At 36.6% G+C, this 16,702-nt stretch overlaps 1 protein-coding gene across 1 annotated transcript in view; it reads left to right on the forward strand.

Annotated features, from left to right (window-relative positions):
* Positions 1-16,702, forward strand: part of carmil3 (capping protein regulator and myosin 1 linker 3) — a 143,881-nt gene that overhangs the window by 4,882 nt on the left and 122,297 nt on the right. The window contains 1 exon segment of the mRNA NM_001317765.1: positions 213-307. Within this exon segment, the coding sequence (NP_001304694.1) occupies positions 213-307 (95 nt within the window).

The following is a 16,702-nucleotide window of genomic DNA, read 5'->3' on the forward strand; positions in this document are numbered from 1 at the left end:
CTGAAGGACATCTCGAGGAGCTTTTTATTCCTCTATTGCTTTGGATATGTATAGTGTGCTTGCAGAAAGGCCACCTACACATGTGGACAAGGTGTAAAAATAAAGAATAGTGTAATCCACTCAATTTCCAACCGTGTGCATGCAGTGGAAATATGTCTGAGATTGATAGAGTGCTTCTCTGGCCGTTAATGCATCGCCTTTCTATTTTGCAGAGAGCATCAGACGAGTTATTGACAAGACATCAATCAAGTTAGTGAGAGCTATCAAAGCAGAGAACAAGAGTGGCAAATCTGAGGATCGGATTCTGGTAAGGCTCTACGTTTAAATTCCCTATCCATGTCCTTAAAGGTACAGTTCATGCAAATCAAGGTCATTTATTCTCATGTTGATCCAAATCTTCGAAGTTTGAAGTTCTTTTGAAGACTTTAAAGGTATTCACACCTGCCTTGTTTGCTTCCATTGAAATGAACTCGGATTCATTTTCCCCTTTGGTGAGGATATTTTGGGTCGGTTTGAATACAGCAATTGCACTGTCCCAGCAGGCACAGAACATCAGATTGATGTTGTTTCCCAATGTCGTGGGACATTGCATTTTGTTTGGAAATGAAAATCGGGTTGATGTCAGAACCCAACATCAGGTCTACGTCAATGTCCAACATCAGACAGACATTGCATTTTGGTTACTTTCCAACACAACCTAAAAACAACAAAATATGTCTAACGTCTAATGATGTTACAGCTTGACTACTTGCTTGGTACTATGACGTCTATCAGACGTTGAATTTTGGTTTTCATACCTGATGAATAAATGTCAGTATTTGACGTCAAGATGACATTTGTTTAAGGTGTTGGCTCAACGTTGGATTTTGGTTACTTTCCAACACATCCTAAAATCAACCAAATATCAACGCCATTTGATATCATTATTGGACATCAAAATAACATTGTCCTTAGATGCTGATGACCTAAATCTAACCTAATATTAACCTCTTATAACGTTGTGTGTCTGCTGGGATGGTACACACCCAACATACCTCTTCAGCTGGGTCTTGGTCTGCTTGCAAGTGTACTCTGGTACAGTTTGCTTTAGCAAGAGTAAGGTGTGAATGTGGTCTGACCTCGATCTAACCCATTTTCAGAAAGCCTTTCGACTTTTCAGGAAACTGTAGTTGAGTTGTGCACACATGGTGTCTACCTTTGCTAAACAACCATCAGCCGTGCTCTAACTAACCCCACTAGGTCTGATAGAAGTTTTATTTATGGGTAAACCACAACGGCATTGCAGTGTTTGACTGTTCTGGTTTTGTCTGAGGTAACTAGCCTAATAATTATTACTAAAATCATTCTGGCTACATTCAAATTGGGAGGTTTACTGCTCAAATCTGATTTTTGTTCTCAGATCGGATTTTTTTACATAGCTGTTCACATTGTTGTTTTAAATGTGGCTGAAATTAGATATCCAATTCAATTTCAATTCAATCTATGTTTATTTCTTTAGCGCTCTTACAATGTATATTGTCAAAGCAGCTTAATATAGAGTTTCTAGCCAATTAAAACTGCGTTAGACAGTTTTCAGAGTTGAAGTTCAGTTTCTTTATTTCAGTGTGGTTTTATTTTCACTTTCGGAAGTCCAAACACTGAAGAGCAAATCCATCGATGCGCAGCTCCACAAATCCCAAACCAAGCAAGCCATTGGTGACAGTGGAGAGGAACAAACTTCACCAATTGACAAAAGTGAAGGGGAAAAAAACCCTTGAGAGTGTAAACAGATCACAGTCTTAAACTGACCCACATGGCCTAACGTACAGCTACACACAAGCATAAAATTTCTAATAATGTACACAACTGTATGATTGAAGCATGTTTTGCTAGTATTTTTCAGTGCCTGAAACCTAAAATAACCATTTTGCATTGAAAACGCTGATAATTTGTCTTATGACAAGAGCGGTGCACGTCTCTCTGACCACCAGGAATTTTTTTAAAGGTTAAATGAGCAGCCTCAGTGCTGCCGGGTTCATCAGTCCTCATAATGATATTGTTTGCAGAGTCTGATAAATTACTATTCATTCATTTTAATTCATCATAAACAACATAGATCATAGGTTTCAAACGCAATTCCTGGAGGGCCGCTGCTCTGCACAAAACAGTTCATGTTAACAGTTAAAGTTTCGGTTTTATTTTAAGGGCCACAACTCTGCACAGTTTTGCTCCAACCCAATCAAACACAGCTGATCCAAATAATCCAGGTCACTAGATCAGCTGTATTTGATTAGGGTTGAAGCAAAACTGTGCAGAGTTGCAGCCCTCCAGGAATTGAGTTTGAGACCTGTAACATAGATCGTATCCAGTCCATAACTAATCAAAATAAAACCGAATCTTAAACTGTTAACATAAACTGTTTTGTTAATTTATCACTGTTTATGTGAAATATTTCATGTATGCAGTATTTTATTCATTTTACGTATGTAATTTTGTTATCGTGGTATAAATGTTCCTTAAATCTAACTGAGCGGTGTATATTATGGTTGGTTAATGAGCAGCAGTTGTAGTTCTAAAAAGTCAGCAAAATTAACAACCTTTCACTACTGATCAGCCACCTGTTTGTAGTAAGAGCCGGAATGACACATCAATTGAAAACCATATAAAAATGTCATGAATTCCAGCATAACCATTTACACTGCAGTCGCATTGCGTTCAGATCTGTATCAGATTAAATACCACAAAGTGACACAAAAACTGAATTGAAAAGATTAGATTCCTTGCAGTTTCGGCTGTTCTCACTGTCATGACAGAATCGAATTTGAGCCACATGTGGGCAAAGAAACCAGATTTGGGCCACATTTGCTTGCAGTGTAAAATGTACAGTCGCCTCTGTTTAGTCTGGACCAAAGTAAGTGAACTAACAGTCTTCCTGGTGGGAATTCACCCTCACTTTCTTCAGTTGAGGACGCCAGGTGAAATATTTAATTTACTAAAAACATTATCTTTCACTCCAAAAAGGAACCATAACAATTAAATCTATCTAGAGGAACTTACTTGCAATAATTCTAAAACTATTGGTGGAAGTGCTCACTTTCTGACGTATTCGCACAACAGGAACTGATATTGATTTTTATTTATGGAATGCCATTTGGGGAAATTAAATTACCTCCTACTTTAGAGCAAGATCTAAGCTGGCAAAATAAGCTGTACAGCGATTTGTATATCTGTAATTGCAGTGCATCTTATATGTATACGTCTACATTATGAGGTATGCAGCTTTGATCATGGCATCCTCCGGGCTGTCATTGTTGACTTTGTCAAAAGCAGCTCTTAATGTTCCTGTTGGCTGGCTGACATCCCTTCCAAGTTCCTAGTGACAATGTGAGCGCATCTATGAGAAAAGTTGAAGCAGTATTCTGGAAATTAGACTTAACCCGTTTAAAAGATTCTTTTGACTCTCCATGAGTCAGGTCTTCAAAAAATGATTGAAATGTAAACCAGTTTTTGAAAATGAGGTCATTGACTGATGAAGTTCCCTTGAAATTAGCTGTTAATCTCTGTGACTGGATCAAAGTCTGTGACTCAAGAAGTGAATTACTTTGATTCATGAATGGATTGTTCAGGCCATTCAGCTGTAAACTAAATCATTCTGATGCTTATTGATGCTTTAAAGCTTGAGAAACACCAGCCACAAAAAAGATAGATAGCCAAACACACTGTAAAATGATTTGTGTTGGGAGATCATGAAGGAATTAAGTTAACTTATTAGTTTTTACAAATTTAAGTCGATTGAACATAAAATCCTTAAGTTGTCCCCCAAAACACTCAAGAATTGTGTAGTTCCAGCTCATTTTAAATAAGTTGTTTGAACAAACAGCAAAGATCATTTTTTTCAAGTGAAGGTTTGAAGCAACATGAGGGTAAAGGAATAATATTGCAATTAAAATATTTATTGAGGGTCAACCAGTCCTTTAAAAGCCATCAGCATTGGGTAAACGTGTGCATTTATTTGCAAGGGCTCCTTTATTTTGTGCGTCTATTATGTAGCAGTAACAGAAACAATGGGCCTAAGACTTTAACCTTTCCTCCTCTGTAATGGGGTGTGCAGTGTTTACTGCCTGCTGGTTGGGTTGTTTTTGCCAAGTCCATTTGGAGAATGGGCAACGGAATCAATGATAAAAGCAATGTACGTGTGATGGTGTGCACACACAAACAGAAATCGTTTGGAGACCAGACCCCCGCTGAGCTATGAGCATTACTGTGGCCATTGAGTTTGCTGGTCTGAGGGACTGACCGATTCTGGGAGGAGAGTGTGTGAGATGAAGGATGGTGAGAGCAGAGGTGGCATACGAATGCCAGTGTGTGTGTGTGTGTGTGTGTGTGTGTTTGTGTGTGTGTTTGTGTGTGTGTGTGTGTGTGTGTGTGTGTGTGTGTGTGTGTGTGTGTGTGTGTGTGTGTGTGTTAGTGAGTGTGTGTGTGATAGTCACTTCAAGACCATTGAAAGCAGCTGGAGACTCAAAATGCCATGGTTTCGAGCCACAAAAGCTAAATTAATCATCCAGATCGGTTTCAAAGACACACACAAACACACACAGAGTGAAAGAGGTGACCCGAGGTGATGGATCAAACCCATTTCCTGCTGAGTGTCAATGCACTGATGTTGACACACACCCTGAGAGATCGTACTTTCTACTTAAAGGGGTAGTTCACCAAAAATAATAAAAGTAAATTCAAGTCCTCCACATCTTGTTGAAATTTTCATCTTCTGTGGATCCAAGGCCAGAGTAGTGAATGTACTGTATGTAAAATGGCGAAATGGTTATTGTTTCGTGACATTCACTTATGAATGCATCATTTAATGAGAAAAAAATGATGAAGTATTCAAATGTAAATTCTGTCAATATTCCCGTGGTTTGTTTAGAACTGGCTGCAGTTTTCTGTTGCTTAAAAGTGAAATCAGAGAAATCTAATCAAAATTAAATCAGCAGGGCGAGCTTGTCGATCTGTAGCAACAGCACAAATGTTTACACGTTTACTCATCTGCCATGTTTATTCCCAAGTCTCGAGATTTTGTGAGATTTGCTGTGTTCAGATTTTGGATTTTTTTTTCTTTTAAGTTTTTTAGATTTTAATATCAGTATTGTTAGTTTAAGATATCTATAAGCTAGTGTGAACTAAACAGTGACATATAAGATATAAAACTGATTTAAACATGTACAGCTTGTAGTTTGTCACTAAATGAATCAACTGTTTCATTCACGCGACCTCATACTTCAGTTTCTCATCAAATCATAACCAATCAAATTCTTTCTAGTATCTGACATGCCCTGCCGCCTTCAAGACGCTTATCATTTGCTTTTCTTTTGATGCACTTGAGCTCAACTACTCTCACTGGCAGAGCGGTGATTAAACAAAACACCATTGGCTGTTCTTTTTTTAAAAAGAGGGGGGAGATATGTCCTACCCACTCTTTGTGTTTCGGTTGAGATTACGTCAAACATTGAATAACAATTCAAGCACATGGGACCTTTAATCATTTTCCTTTAACCACTGTAGGTTAACTATGTTTAAATAAAATAACTTTAACTGTTATTAAGTGAATTAGTTAAAGTTAATAGTAACTAATAAACTTATGGTAACTAATAACCTTAACTTTTCCCAATTTGATTGTAACGCAATAATGTGCACTTCTGTAAAGCTGCTTTCAAACATAATTATTGTGAAAAGTGCTATACGAATACACTTCAATTGAATTGAATATAGTTGAAAATCTGTTGGTGTGTGATAACACATTCCAGTACACCACACACTATAGGAGCAAAGCAGACTGATTTTATGGTCTCTGACATTTTGAAAATCTTATGAGATTTAAAAAGTCTTCTAGTTTGTGCCCAGGGCTTTTCATTCTACTGAGGTCAAAATGTTGAATCTCAAGAACTGCCATAACAATAATATACCTATAAAAGAAGCATTATTTCCAGAATGCTTTCTGTTTCCGTCAATCCATGTTTTCAGTTACATTGCATTGGTCTCCTGGGGAAAATGTGACACCCCATTAAGACAAATATGGCTTCATTCCAAATCGCATACTTGCCTACTCTATAGTGGGTGAAAAAGAACGTGTGACACATTTTAACAGCATATGACTACACTCTACAAATGACTTTTGCTGCTTGTTAAAACTACTTATTTAAGATGAATTGAAACAACAATTATTTTGTGTTTTTTGGGACAACGCAATTGTTTTGTCTTCAGTCTACTAAATAAAAAAAAAATTATTAAGTCAAGTTAATTGAGGGGACTGCACGGTGGCTCAGTGGTTAGTACTGTTACCTAACATCAAGAAAGTTGTTGGTTCAACTCCTGTTGTTCTCCCAGTGTTGGTGTGCGTTTTACTCCGGGTGCTCCGGTTTCCCCCACAGACCAAAGACATGCGATATACAGTAAGTGAATTGGGTAAACAAAATTGGTCATACTAGTTGTGTATGAGTGACTGTATCCCAGTACTGGGTTTCATTAAAAATTGCCGCAATAGTTGGTGGTTCATTCCACGGGGGCCAAAGGATATTGAATAAATAAATAACTTGATTGATTTGTGTTGGCACAATATGAAGGATTTGTGTGGAAGCCAGCATTTTTTTTACAGTGTGTACAATCGACAGTTTTAACTATCATTCTTAATTTAATGTAGACTCTGACAGCTTATTTATATCACTTTCTCACTTTTAAGTGTTAATTAAAAAAGGAATGCATTAAGCTAATATTTCTCTCTTTTTGCTTCATTTTAATTAGTTCTTGCTACAGTAGCTTTTGATTAAATCAGTTTTAATTTGACACATTTTCTTCTCTTTTTTTATCTTATGATCCATGTTTCTTTCATTGATTTTATGCAACGTTTATTTGCAATATTAGTAAATTTAGACTTTCTTTCTTTTTTTCTTTTTATGGTGTGGATACTGCATGGCGTAATGTTTTACAATTGAATGTGGATGAGCACCCTCATGGACAATCATTTTACAAGTCTTTCTTTTTTTCATTCTTTCTTTCTTTCTTTCTTTCTTTCTTTCTTTCTTTCTTTCTTTCTTTCTTTCTTTCTTTCTTTCTGTCTTTCTTTTTTTCTTTCTTTCTGTCTTTCTTTCTTTCTTTCTTTCTTTCTTTCTTTCTTTCTTTCTTTCTTTCTTTCTTTCTTTCTTTCTTTCTTTCTTTCTTTTTCTTTCTTTTTCTTTCTTTCTTTCTTTCTTTCTTTCTTTCTTTCTTTCTTTCTTTCTTTCTTTCTTTCTTTCTTTTTCTTTCTTTTTCTTTCTTTCTTTCTTTCTTTCTTTTTTTCTTTCTTTCTTTCTTTCTTTCTTTCTTTCTTTCTTTCTTTCTTTCTTTCTTTCTTTTTACTCAACATAAAAGAAAACCTCCACACGACTTCAACTCTCTACATCTGTTTTATGACTATATAATAGCCGTATTTTTATTTTAGACAAACTGTCTTTAACCTCATCCATCCTGTCAGTCTGCCTTTGTTTCTCTTCCTCTTTCTGACTCTGTCCATTTATATTAGCATCTTCTTCACCCTCCCCCTCTCCTCTGAATCTCAAACAGCACTTCTTTTTTCTTTCTCTGTCATCGTTGTGTTCTTCACGTTACATGCTTTACTCGGGCCTGCTTTTCTGTTCTGTCAGATTGATGTCAAGTGTATATTCAGTAGCTTAATGTGCTTATGATTGTGGATGGTTAAAAATTGTGCCCAAAGAGCAAAGCAAATGTAAATGTAAGTCCGACACTATGACGGGAGCCTGCGGGCACACTCTCACACACACACACACACTTATAGATCCTCACTTGCGGTCTGTCACTTGCTGTTCCTTTACCCCAAGGGTTTTGTGTGTGTGTGTGTGGTGGTTTGCCAACTGTACCAGCCTACAAACACACCCTCAACAGCACATCCATCCAAACACACACACACACACACACACACACACACACACACACACACACACACACACACACACACACAAACACACACACTCAGAAAGAGAGAGAAATATCTGGCCTTGATACAGCTGTATAGAGAACACAGCAAGACATCAGCTCAAGCCTTGGGGCACGGCACTAAGAAATATTGCTCAAACACACTTTTTCCCCTTACACTTTCACTTAAGAGATCATACCGCTTTATGCGCTCACATACACACTCAAGCAGTGTATATTTTGTGGCACCCACATCTCTGCCCCACTGCGGAGAGCGATGGTGTGATGTTGGATGATGGGATGGGATAAAAGCTGGGCTCGGTGAACATGAACACACCAGGGAGAGGCTCGTGCAACGGAGAGAGCGAGCGAACGGTTGTTTTGAAGCTCCAAATGTCGCCTTTTTCTTCCTCTTCAATTATTTATCTCGGCCTGTCACTTCAGTTTTTCCTCTCCTGTGGAATAATAGGCCAATTAAAGGCTGTGATCGCCACAGTGAGTGACGTGAAGACGGCCTCAGATCAAGGCTGGACTGTACTCATGCAGAACGCTCTCGCGCTGTAGTGACTGGCTTATAGTGGCTTAAGTTCAGATGCAGTGTGGAGACTTGATTTGGGCAATTCCTGCAGGGTTTGTAAGTGTGTGACTGCTTTGGGTAGTTGAGAGTGCAGAGCGTTTCATGCAGTGGGACTTTATGTACATCTAGAAGTAGGTATAGCAGGATTTTGAAATATTATATACAGGTTTCATAATTATAATGTGCACTTTTATGAACCTAAAAGACTTTAGTTTGTTGGTCACATTTATCTAACACAGATTGGAAGAATGTGTTTTAGTCTATATTTTTGTGAAACTGCAAACATGTACTTTAAGTTGCCACAAAACTATTAAAAAGTTTTTAGACATTAATATGATTATGTTAGTTTTGTGGATAAATATAATCTAGTGTGTTACAAAACAGTGACAAAATTCACGTTTAGGATAATAACTTGATAGAAACATCCAATGCTTGCAGTTTGTCAATTCCACCTAAATGCATCAAACTTCAGTTGCTCATCACATCTTGACCAATCAAATGCTCTCTAACATCTAATGTTTTTCTTTTCATTTCAAATGCTTAATCTTAAACACTCTCACTGACAGAGCTGTGATAAAACAAAATGCTATTGGCTGTTTTCAAAAAAGGGGTGGGGCTAGCTTTTGTCTCTCCCTGTCTTCATGATTTAGTTGACATTATGTCAAACATTGAATAAAAAACTGTACATTTCAAAGCAAAAAAAATGTAATCAAATGTTTGACTGCAGTTTTTTTTAGGTAAAATTAACTTTTTTTTGTTGTTTTCACACTGAAGATATTTACAAGGAAATATTAGTACTGTTTAAAAGAGTATTTTTGTGCAGTTCTTTGCCCAATACCAAATAAATACCACAAAACAACTTTCTGCTGTGTTTCTACTAGATGTGAAACAGGCGAATAAATCGCACTATTCGCACGTAAATAGATGCATATTTTTGAAATTTGTTTTCCTTGTAAATCACAATATGGTAAACTTCTCCATCTTGGTCAGTATGCTCAGTAGCTCACTTTGTAAGTTGTTGTACTTGTGATGTAGATTGCTTGGGTTTGAGTTTGGTGAAGCACAGTTTCACAAAAGAGATAAAATAAATGTAAAGTCTGTAAAACTATGCAGTCACAGGACAATTTACTCTTTCATCTGCTTTAAAACTATTGGTTGGATTTAGGTAAATGTTTAGGTCAGTGGTTCACAAGGCCCGCTTTCCCATGTATCTATAAAAAAAGAATGTGTATCTGAAACATAAAACAAGACATACCATTAATAACACGCCTCAGAATAGCAAAAATGTAGTCCTCTAATGGACTTTTCATTTGAAATGTGCAATTAAATGTACCTGGAGCAACAAATTTTGAATTTTACAAAAATGTAGGCTGAGGCACGTATTTGTATCTGCCTGTCTGTTTGTTTCTATTTGAAAAAGGACACATCAACAAGAGAAATATTACTATATATTTTTATATAAAAAAGATAACATTAAAAACAGAATGTCATACATTAAGCGTTGATATAACGTCCAACAAATATACAGTTCGGGCTTAAAGTATTAATTCTTTAATCTTATTTTAATATTGTGATGTCATTAGGATATATTGTGAATCTTTTTCTTGTTTATTTATTTATTTATTTATTTATGTATTTGTTTATTTATATCTTGTATCTATATATTGTGATCAAAATAAAACCAACTCTATTTAGAAAATAAATAAATAAAATAATGTCTCTGTATTTGTTGTAACCTAACCTATTACATATAATTCATAATCTTTATTTTAGCAACACTATGTGTTGAACTCCAGTTAAGCTTTATCAACAGCATATTGACATCTAATGCACTTACAGTCAAAGTGCAGCGTTTGTTTGCCAATAGAAGCAGAAGCCATTATAATTGCATAACTCTCAATTCATTGTTTACAACTGCCGTTGCTCCATAGTAGCTTACCTTGTATTTAACCCAGAATAATCCTTTAATGTGCTAATCCGGTCACATTAGATCTTTAAATATAAAAAACTAACAAGGATTATAGGTGCACCGTTCAGGGTAATGAGCTTTGTCTCCTCTAAGAAGAAACTCCGAGTTGCACTACTGCTGCATTATGATAGCAGACACAGGGTAAAGACTGGTAATGTGATACTGGGCGCTTAAGGAGAAGAAAGACGGCGTTGCTTCAATAACCTGTGGAGAGGCAGTGACTATGGGGGATTTCACTGCAGTCTGGCCGGATGTGATGCGAGAGACTAATGTAAACCACAACCAGAGGTATAGAGGAGATCATAGAGAAGATACTGTATGGTGTGATTGGTATCCCTTTCGGATTCTTGTTTATCTGTAGAGTGTGACATAAAGCTGAGAGGATGCTGTTGTTGTTAAAGATCTCAGGTGATAAGCAAAAGATTTAAAGCCCACGAGGGGATCATAGTACCTGTGAGCGAGATTTCTCTAGGGAATAAATGTTTCCTAAAAAAAGTTTTCATGCTCCAGGGAGGTTTTCGTCTCAGATAGCTGAACAGACTGCAGAGGTTTGACAGAATACTTTGTTTAGAAATGTAACAGATTCCAAAGACTGACTTTGTATTGTACTTTCATAGTGGGAAGATTCGAAATTGTTGATTTGTTTTTTTTGTATTTTCTAATTAGCATCTATTTAAGACATCTACAAAAAATCTTAATCAGTTTTTTTAAACTATTTAATTTTTAATTTTTATTTTTTTTTACAGTATTTGTTCTTATTTTCAAAAATACTTGAAATTCACTGTAAATGTAATAGTGTAAGTTGACCTTACTTAAAAATTTTAGTGTAAAGTAGTGTAATAATTTTAGTGGGCATAACTTAAAACAGTTATTATTTACAACTTCTTAATAAAGTAAACTTCAGTACCATTAACTTCGTTAATAATCAGTTGTGTTAACGTCATATTATGTTCAGATTCTTAGGAAAATATTAGGGAACCGATTGCCTTATAATTATCAAGTAAGCTGTACTAAAACATTTAAATAAAGACGAAAACCAGTACCTTACTTACTTCCAGGGTCGTTTTTATCGTAGTTAATATTTGGCTGCACCATGTTGGCCTTTTGTAAAATCAAATTTTAACGAGATGGGTTGTTAGCCCTACACTCAACTCCCAACCTGGAGGACCAGGACATACAGTACACACATATTTATCTTACCCAATTCACCTGTAGCGCATGTCTTGTCCTAAAAACCAATACCTACACTTCTAAAGCATTTTATTTTATTATATAGCATCTGCATACTGCAAAAAAAAAAAAAAAAACTAACAAAAAAAAAAACAATATAACACTTTATAACAAGTCCGTTTCAACCAAGGTTTAATGTAGTAATAATAATAATAATAATAATAATAATAATAATGATAACCGCCAACTTATTCAGCACGTTTTGACCTTCCAGCCGCAACCCATCTCTGGGAAACATCCACACATACACATACACACACACACTACGGACAATTTAGCCTACCCAATTCACCTGTACCGCATGTCTTTGCACTGTGGGGGAAACCGGAGCACCCGGAGGAAACCCACGCGAACGCAGGGAGAACATGCAAACTCCACACAGAAACGCCAACTCCGATTTTTTTAGTTAAACAACTTAAAGTGTTAAAAAGTTAGGATTACTTGTTTAAATATTGTAAGGGGAAAAAACTTATATATATTTTTTGTTTTACTCTGATGACATTTCTTCTTAGCTTAAAAATAAGTTGACATTTAAAAGATGTTTTTGCTCAAACTTATAAAGCAAACAAGGATAGAAATGTCAATGTTTGTATTTAAAATTTGGAAGAAATGTTCTTAGACCTTAATAAAAAAAGCTATTTTGTTATTTTCCCCATAGATATATATTAGGTGAATTCAGTTTTAAAGCAGAACTTGAAGTGAGCATTACTGTTTGTTTGATTTTTTTTTTTTTAAATCTAAATGTTTCAACATTTTCAAACAAATTCACATTGCCTTGAAATTCTAGCTCATAGCAGAAAAAAGAATTCAGCATCAAATGTGTTTTTAATCCTTATTTATTTTGCTACTGCAATATTTTAATAAATAAGTCATAACTAAATAATCAGCACATCAATAAATCCATCTGTCAGAATCAATTCCCACAACCTCATGGGAACAAATGATTATGTAGTGGCTTAAAAGTGGTTAATTCCATCATATATTCAGATGGATCTCAACCTGTATCAGTTTGATAAATATGAAAGACTCCTGGTGTAGAAAAAAATATGATGAGAACAGAATGTGATGGCGAGCGATCCAGCTGTTGAAATCTGTTCCCTCACCCCCATGGAGAGACATGATGGTGTAGTGGCTTAGATGTTGTTTTCAGTCTTGTATGGGCATGGATCTTAACCAGCATCTGCTTGGTATGAGTTAGAATGTTCTTAAAGGAAACATGAGGGAAACTGATTCCCATGACACAAAATGAATGCTTAAATGTGCCATAGAGTGCAAAGATTGAAAGAAAATTTTTTACAGGTATCTACAAAGTATGTGGCTTAGGTAGTTTCAATAACTCTCCAGAAACGGCTTTATATTCTCATTTTTAACCACAGGAATGATATAGATTTCTCAAATTAAAAGCTTGTTTTTGACCATATTTAGAGAGGTTGTGAATATTAGTGAGATCTTCTTTACTGCATAAACGTGCAATAAACACGTAGGCACATGTTTGTTGCCTCATTAAAATCTTATGCAGCAAGTTTCACTATATCCACGCTAAATCAAGGGTGCCCTAACTCTTGGAGGGTTGATGTCCTGCACAGTTTAGATCCAACCCTAATCAGACACACCTGGGCTAGCTAATCAAGCTCTTAGTAGGCTTGCTAGAAATATCCTGTGTTGAGGCAAGTTGGAGCTAAACTTTGCACAACACTGGCCCTCCAGGACTGGGTTTGGGCACTTTTGCATTAAATTTACAGATGATACATTCAAACAGACCTTATGCCTTTTCGGAGCAGTGCTGAATACATTTATAATTCATATAGCCTGCTTCTCAAAATGTCTCCTTAAGGCGCAATACATGTTTTGCGCTATGTGTTGCTATTTTCAGACCTACGAAACCCTAATTTACACATTTTGTGGCACGTTGTTGGCTCGTTGCTATTTTGAGGAACTGAAATAGACCACGCAATTGACCAACTAACAACTGGTCTAAATTCTAGTGCAGAGCGCGTTTGTCAGAGCTTAATTTGTGTTGGAACACGCCGGATCCGGAACCTCTGAAATCTGATCCAGCACCTCATTTTACCGATCCCCCTACTCACTCGCCCTCCTCGCCCATTCACTGTTCACTTTCACTTTGTTCCACGACTCCTCAACTCTCTTCACTTTCGTCCACGGCAACCAATTCCTGCCCCAGTTCTTAACTTACGTCTGCGACACCCCTCAGCTATCCAATGGCCCGCTATACCCCTGCTTTTCACTTTTGTGCACGACACCTCTACATCCTCGGGTGGTATGCCTGATTTGTTACCCCGATCTGTTCTGGGACCTCGCGATTCACAAATTAAGGTCTTAGTTATGCGTCCATGCAGGTTTAAACACTTAATACACACAGGATGTACATCAATACACAAATACCTTTACATATAAAAAAATAAAGGATGAAAATGTTACAAAAATATTATTAAATATAAAACAAATATTATTATATAAAAAACACTATTCCCATGCCTTCATGTCAGGGGGGCATTAAATAATTGTATTATTTAATAAAAACAAGCTTAGATTTCCACCTGCTGGGTTTTGGAGACTTGTGCATCACCATATGGGGCATAAGAATAGGATGTGTGTTGGCATATAAGTCAAATTAAAGCAGAATTTAGAAATAGTTTTGAAACAAATCTGCGCTTAACAAATGAAACTAAATATGTAGGCTAATGGATGTCTTCAGTGGAGTATGTACAAGATTATTTCCTTATCCAAGAAAGTAAAGAGTGAAAAGAAAATTAAAGAGAAAGTAAAGAGGCCGAATAGAGGTGGCTCCTCTTTTATTTTCGAGCAGATGGTCTGTTTAACTGTTTTCTTGCTTAGTGAAGCGTTCCGTTTTTCCACTTACAAAGTACAAACTCTTAAAGGGAATGGGAGATGAGACTCTGATTGGTTTAATGCATGCTATGCTTAAAACACACCCTTAACTTATTAAGAGAATAATCACAATCCTGTTAGATCATGCGCCAAAGCTTATTTTTTCTGTCCTTAAAATTGCTAAAGTGAATTCAGACACATTCCTAATGCTTTTGCACCAGAAAAAGAGACTTTCCACCTAGATTGTTAAAATAGAGCTCATAGTCTTAATTCTTACACAAAATTTTTCTGAAATAAATGATTATCTTTTATTAGATATCTGAAAATAAGACAGAAGTGATTAAGACCAGCATTTGTTTGTAATGCAAATAACCAAGTAACCCTTCAATCTCAAGCTTTCAAGCTTTTCGTTTTCTTTCTATCTCTCTTTTATTTCCTCTCTTGTTCTCTCACTCCAGGCTTTACTTACAGAGCTGCTTTGATTTCGTGACTTTTAATCATCAGTGAATCTGGAGCACGCAGTATTTCAGCCCTGATCCGGCTGTCCTTCTATCCTCTTTTTCACTCCTTATTCCTCTCATCTCTTTGCCTCTTAAGTTCAGTATGGTAAAGACGTGGACCTGCCGCAGGAGTAGATCCACGCTCTGCCTCTCCACTGCAAAGGCTGACAGCCAAAAATGGGTCCGTCTTAAGCAATGATACCTGCACGCCGGCAAGGCGGTGTGATGTGTGTGAGAAGAGATGTACAGAGGCATGTTTGGAGCAATCTGCTTCTCTTTTCCAGTCTCCTGGGCACAGAGCTGATGTGTCCCCAACACCCTTTGAATTATGGGTCGTGTTTGAAGTGTCAAGCCAGATCCCTGACATCGTATGATTAATATAAACCCTCTCCTTTCTGCACACACAAACCCTCTCCTCCTTTCGTCACACACACACACACACACACACACACACACACATATCCTCATATCTCTCATTCTTTGAAGTTGCTACTGAGAGGTGGTGGATGATTTTGAGGGCAAGTGTTGAACCTGTCTGATCTTCTCAGGCTCGATTGGACCATAAAAGACATGGACTGTAGTGGTTCCATCTATTTTCTAAAACTGGGAATCAGTTTTTGCAGGATGAAAGTGTTTTTTGTGCCGTAAGGCTTTGACATCACCAAGCCAATGGTCACCTTTTGACTTGTTTTACAGCAGAAGGTCTAGACTCCCTCGTAAGTTTAATTGGCTTTAAATGGAATGCAGTTATGTTAAGCAACCGATCACTATATTTTTGTGTGAAAAAGTGGATGTCTCTTTAATATCAGATCAATGTGCAACCAATAAATCATTAATAAATAAAAGTATGCTGTGAACTTTACATTTGAAAAATCCAGGGTTTAGTTGATCCTGATAAGCATTTATCATATCACGGGGTGGCGGGTCCTCAGTTATGGAATACTTGCCCCTTCAGATTAGAATGACTCCATCACTATCAATTATTAAATCACTCCTAAAAATGTGCCAGTTTAGCTTGGCTTTTAAATTTTATTTCAATAGTCTTTTCCAATGCTTTATTTTTACATTTATTCCATAATTTCTCTTATTTTTATGTTTTTATATTCTGTCTTATAACTTTGACTTATTTACATCACTTTGGTCAGTCTTGTGACAGTTTTTTTTAAATGTGCTCTATAAATAAATGAACTTGAACTTGACTGTAAACAAGATGTCTTTCCTCCATGAAGTGGTTTGGCACTATGGCAATAGAGTGTTAAAGGTATACTAAGATGCTCATCCCAGCCCTCTCTGTTGCTTTATCAGGAATTAGCGATCATATCTGAAGTAGCAAAACCAGCACACCACACAGCACTAAGCCTCACTCTACTGCTCACTCTTGTCAGTATGACTGACATAATGGAGTATTTAAAGCCGTTTTCTACTTTATGATAGCAAAATCTGAACTGTCTAGGGTGCATATAATTGTTGCACATAATTTGTCTTTGCTTGACATTGCAGCTCACCATTAGGGTAAATTTGACACCCAGTGGTTGAACTAGGTGTTGCATGCCTGGTTTAAAACACACGCCAGCGCATGTTGCCAGATTGACAACATCAACAAAAGTGTGCTTAACTATCGAGCCTACAGACTGA

The sequence above is a fragment of the Danio rerio genome, chromosome 2, assembly GCF_052040795.2.
Source record: "Danio rerio strain M-AB ecotype USA chromosome 2, GRCz13ab, whole genome shotgun sequence".
Classification (NCBI taxonomy): Eukaryota; Metazoa; Chordata; class Actinopteri; order Cypriniformes; family Danionidae; genus Danio; species Danio rerio.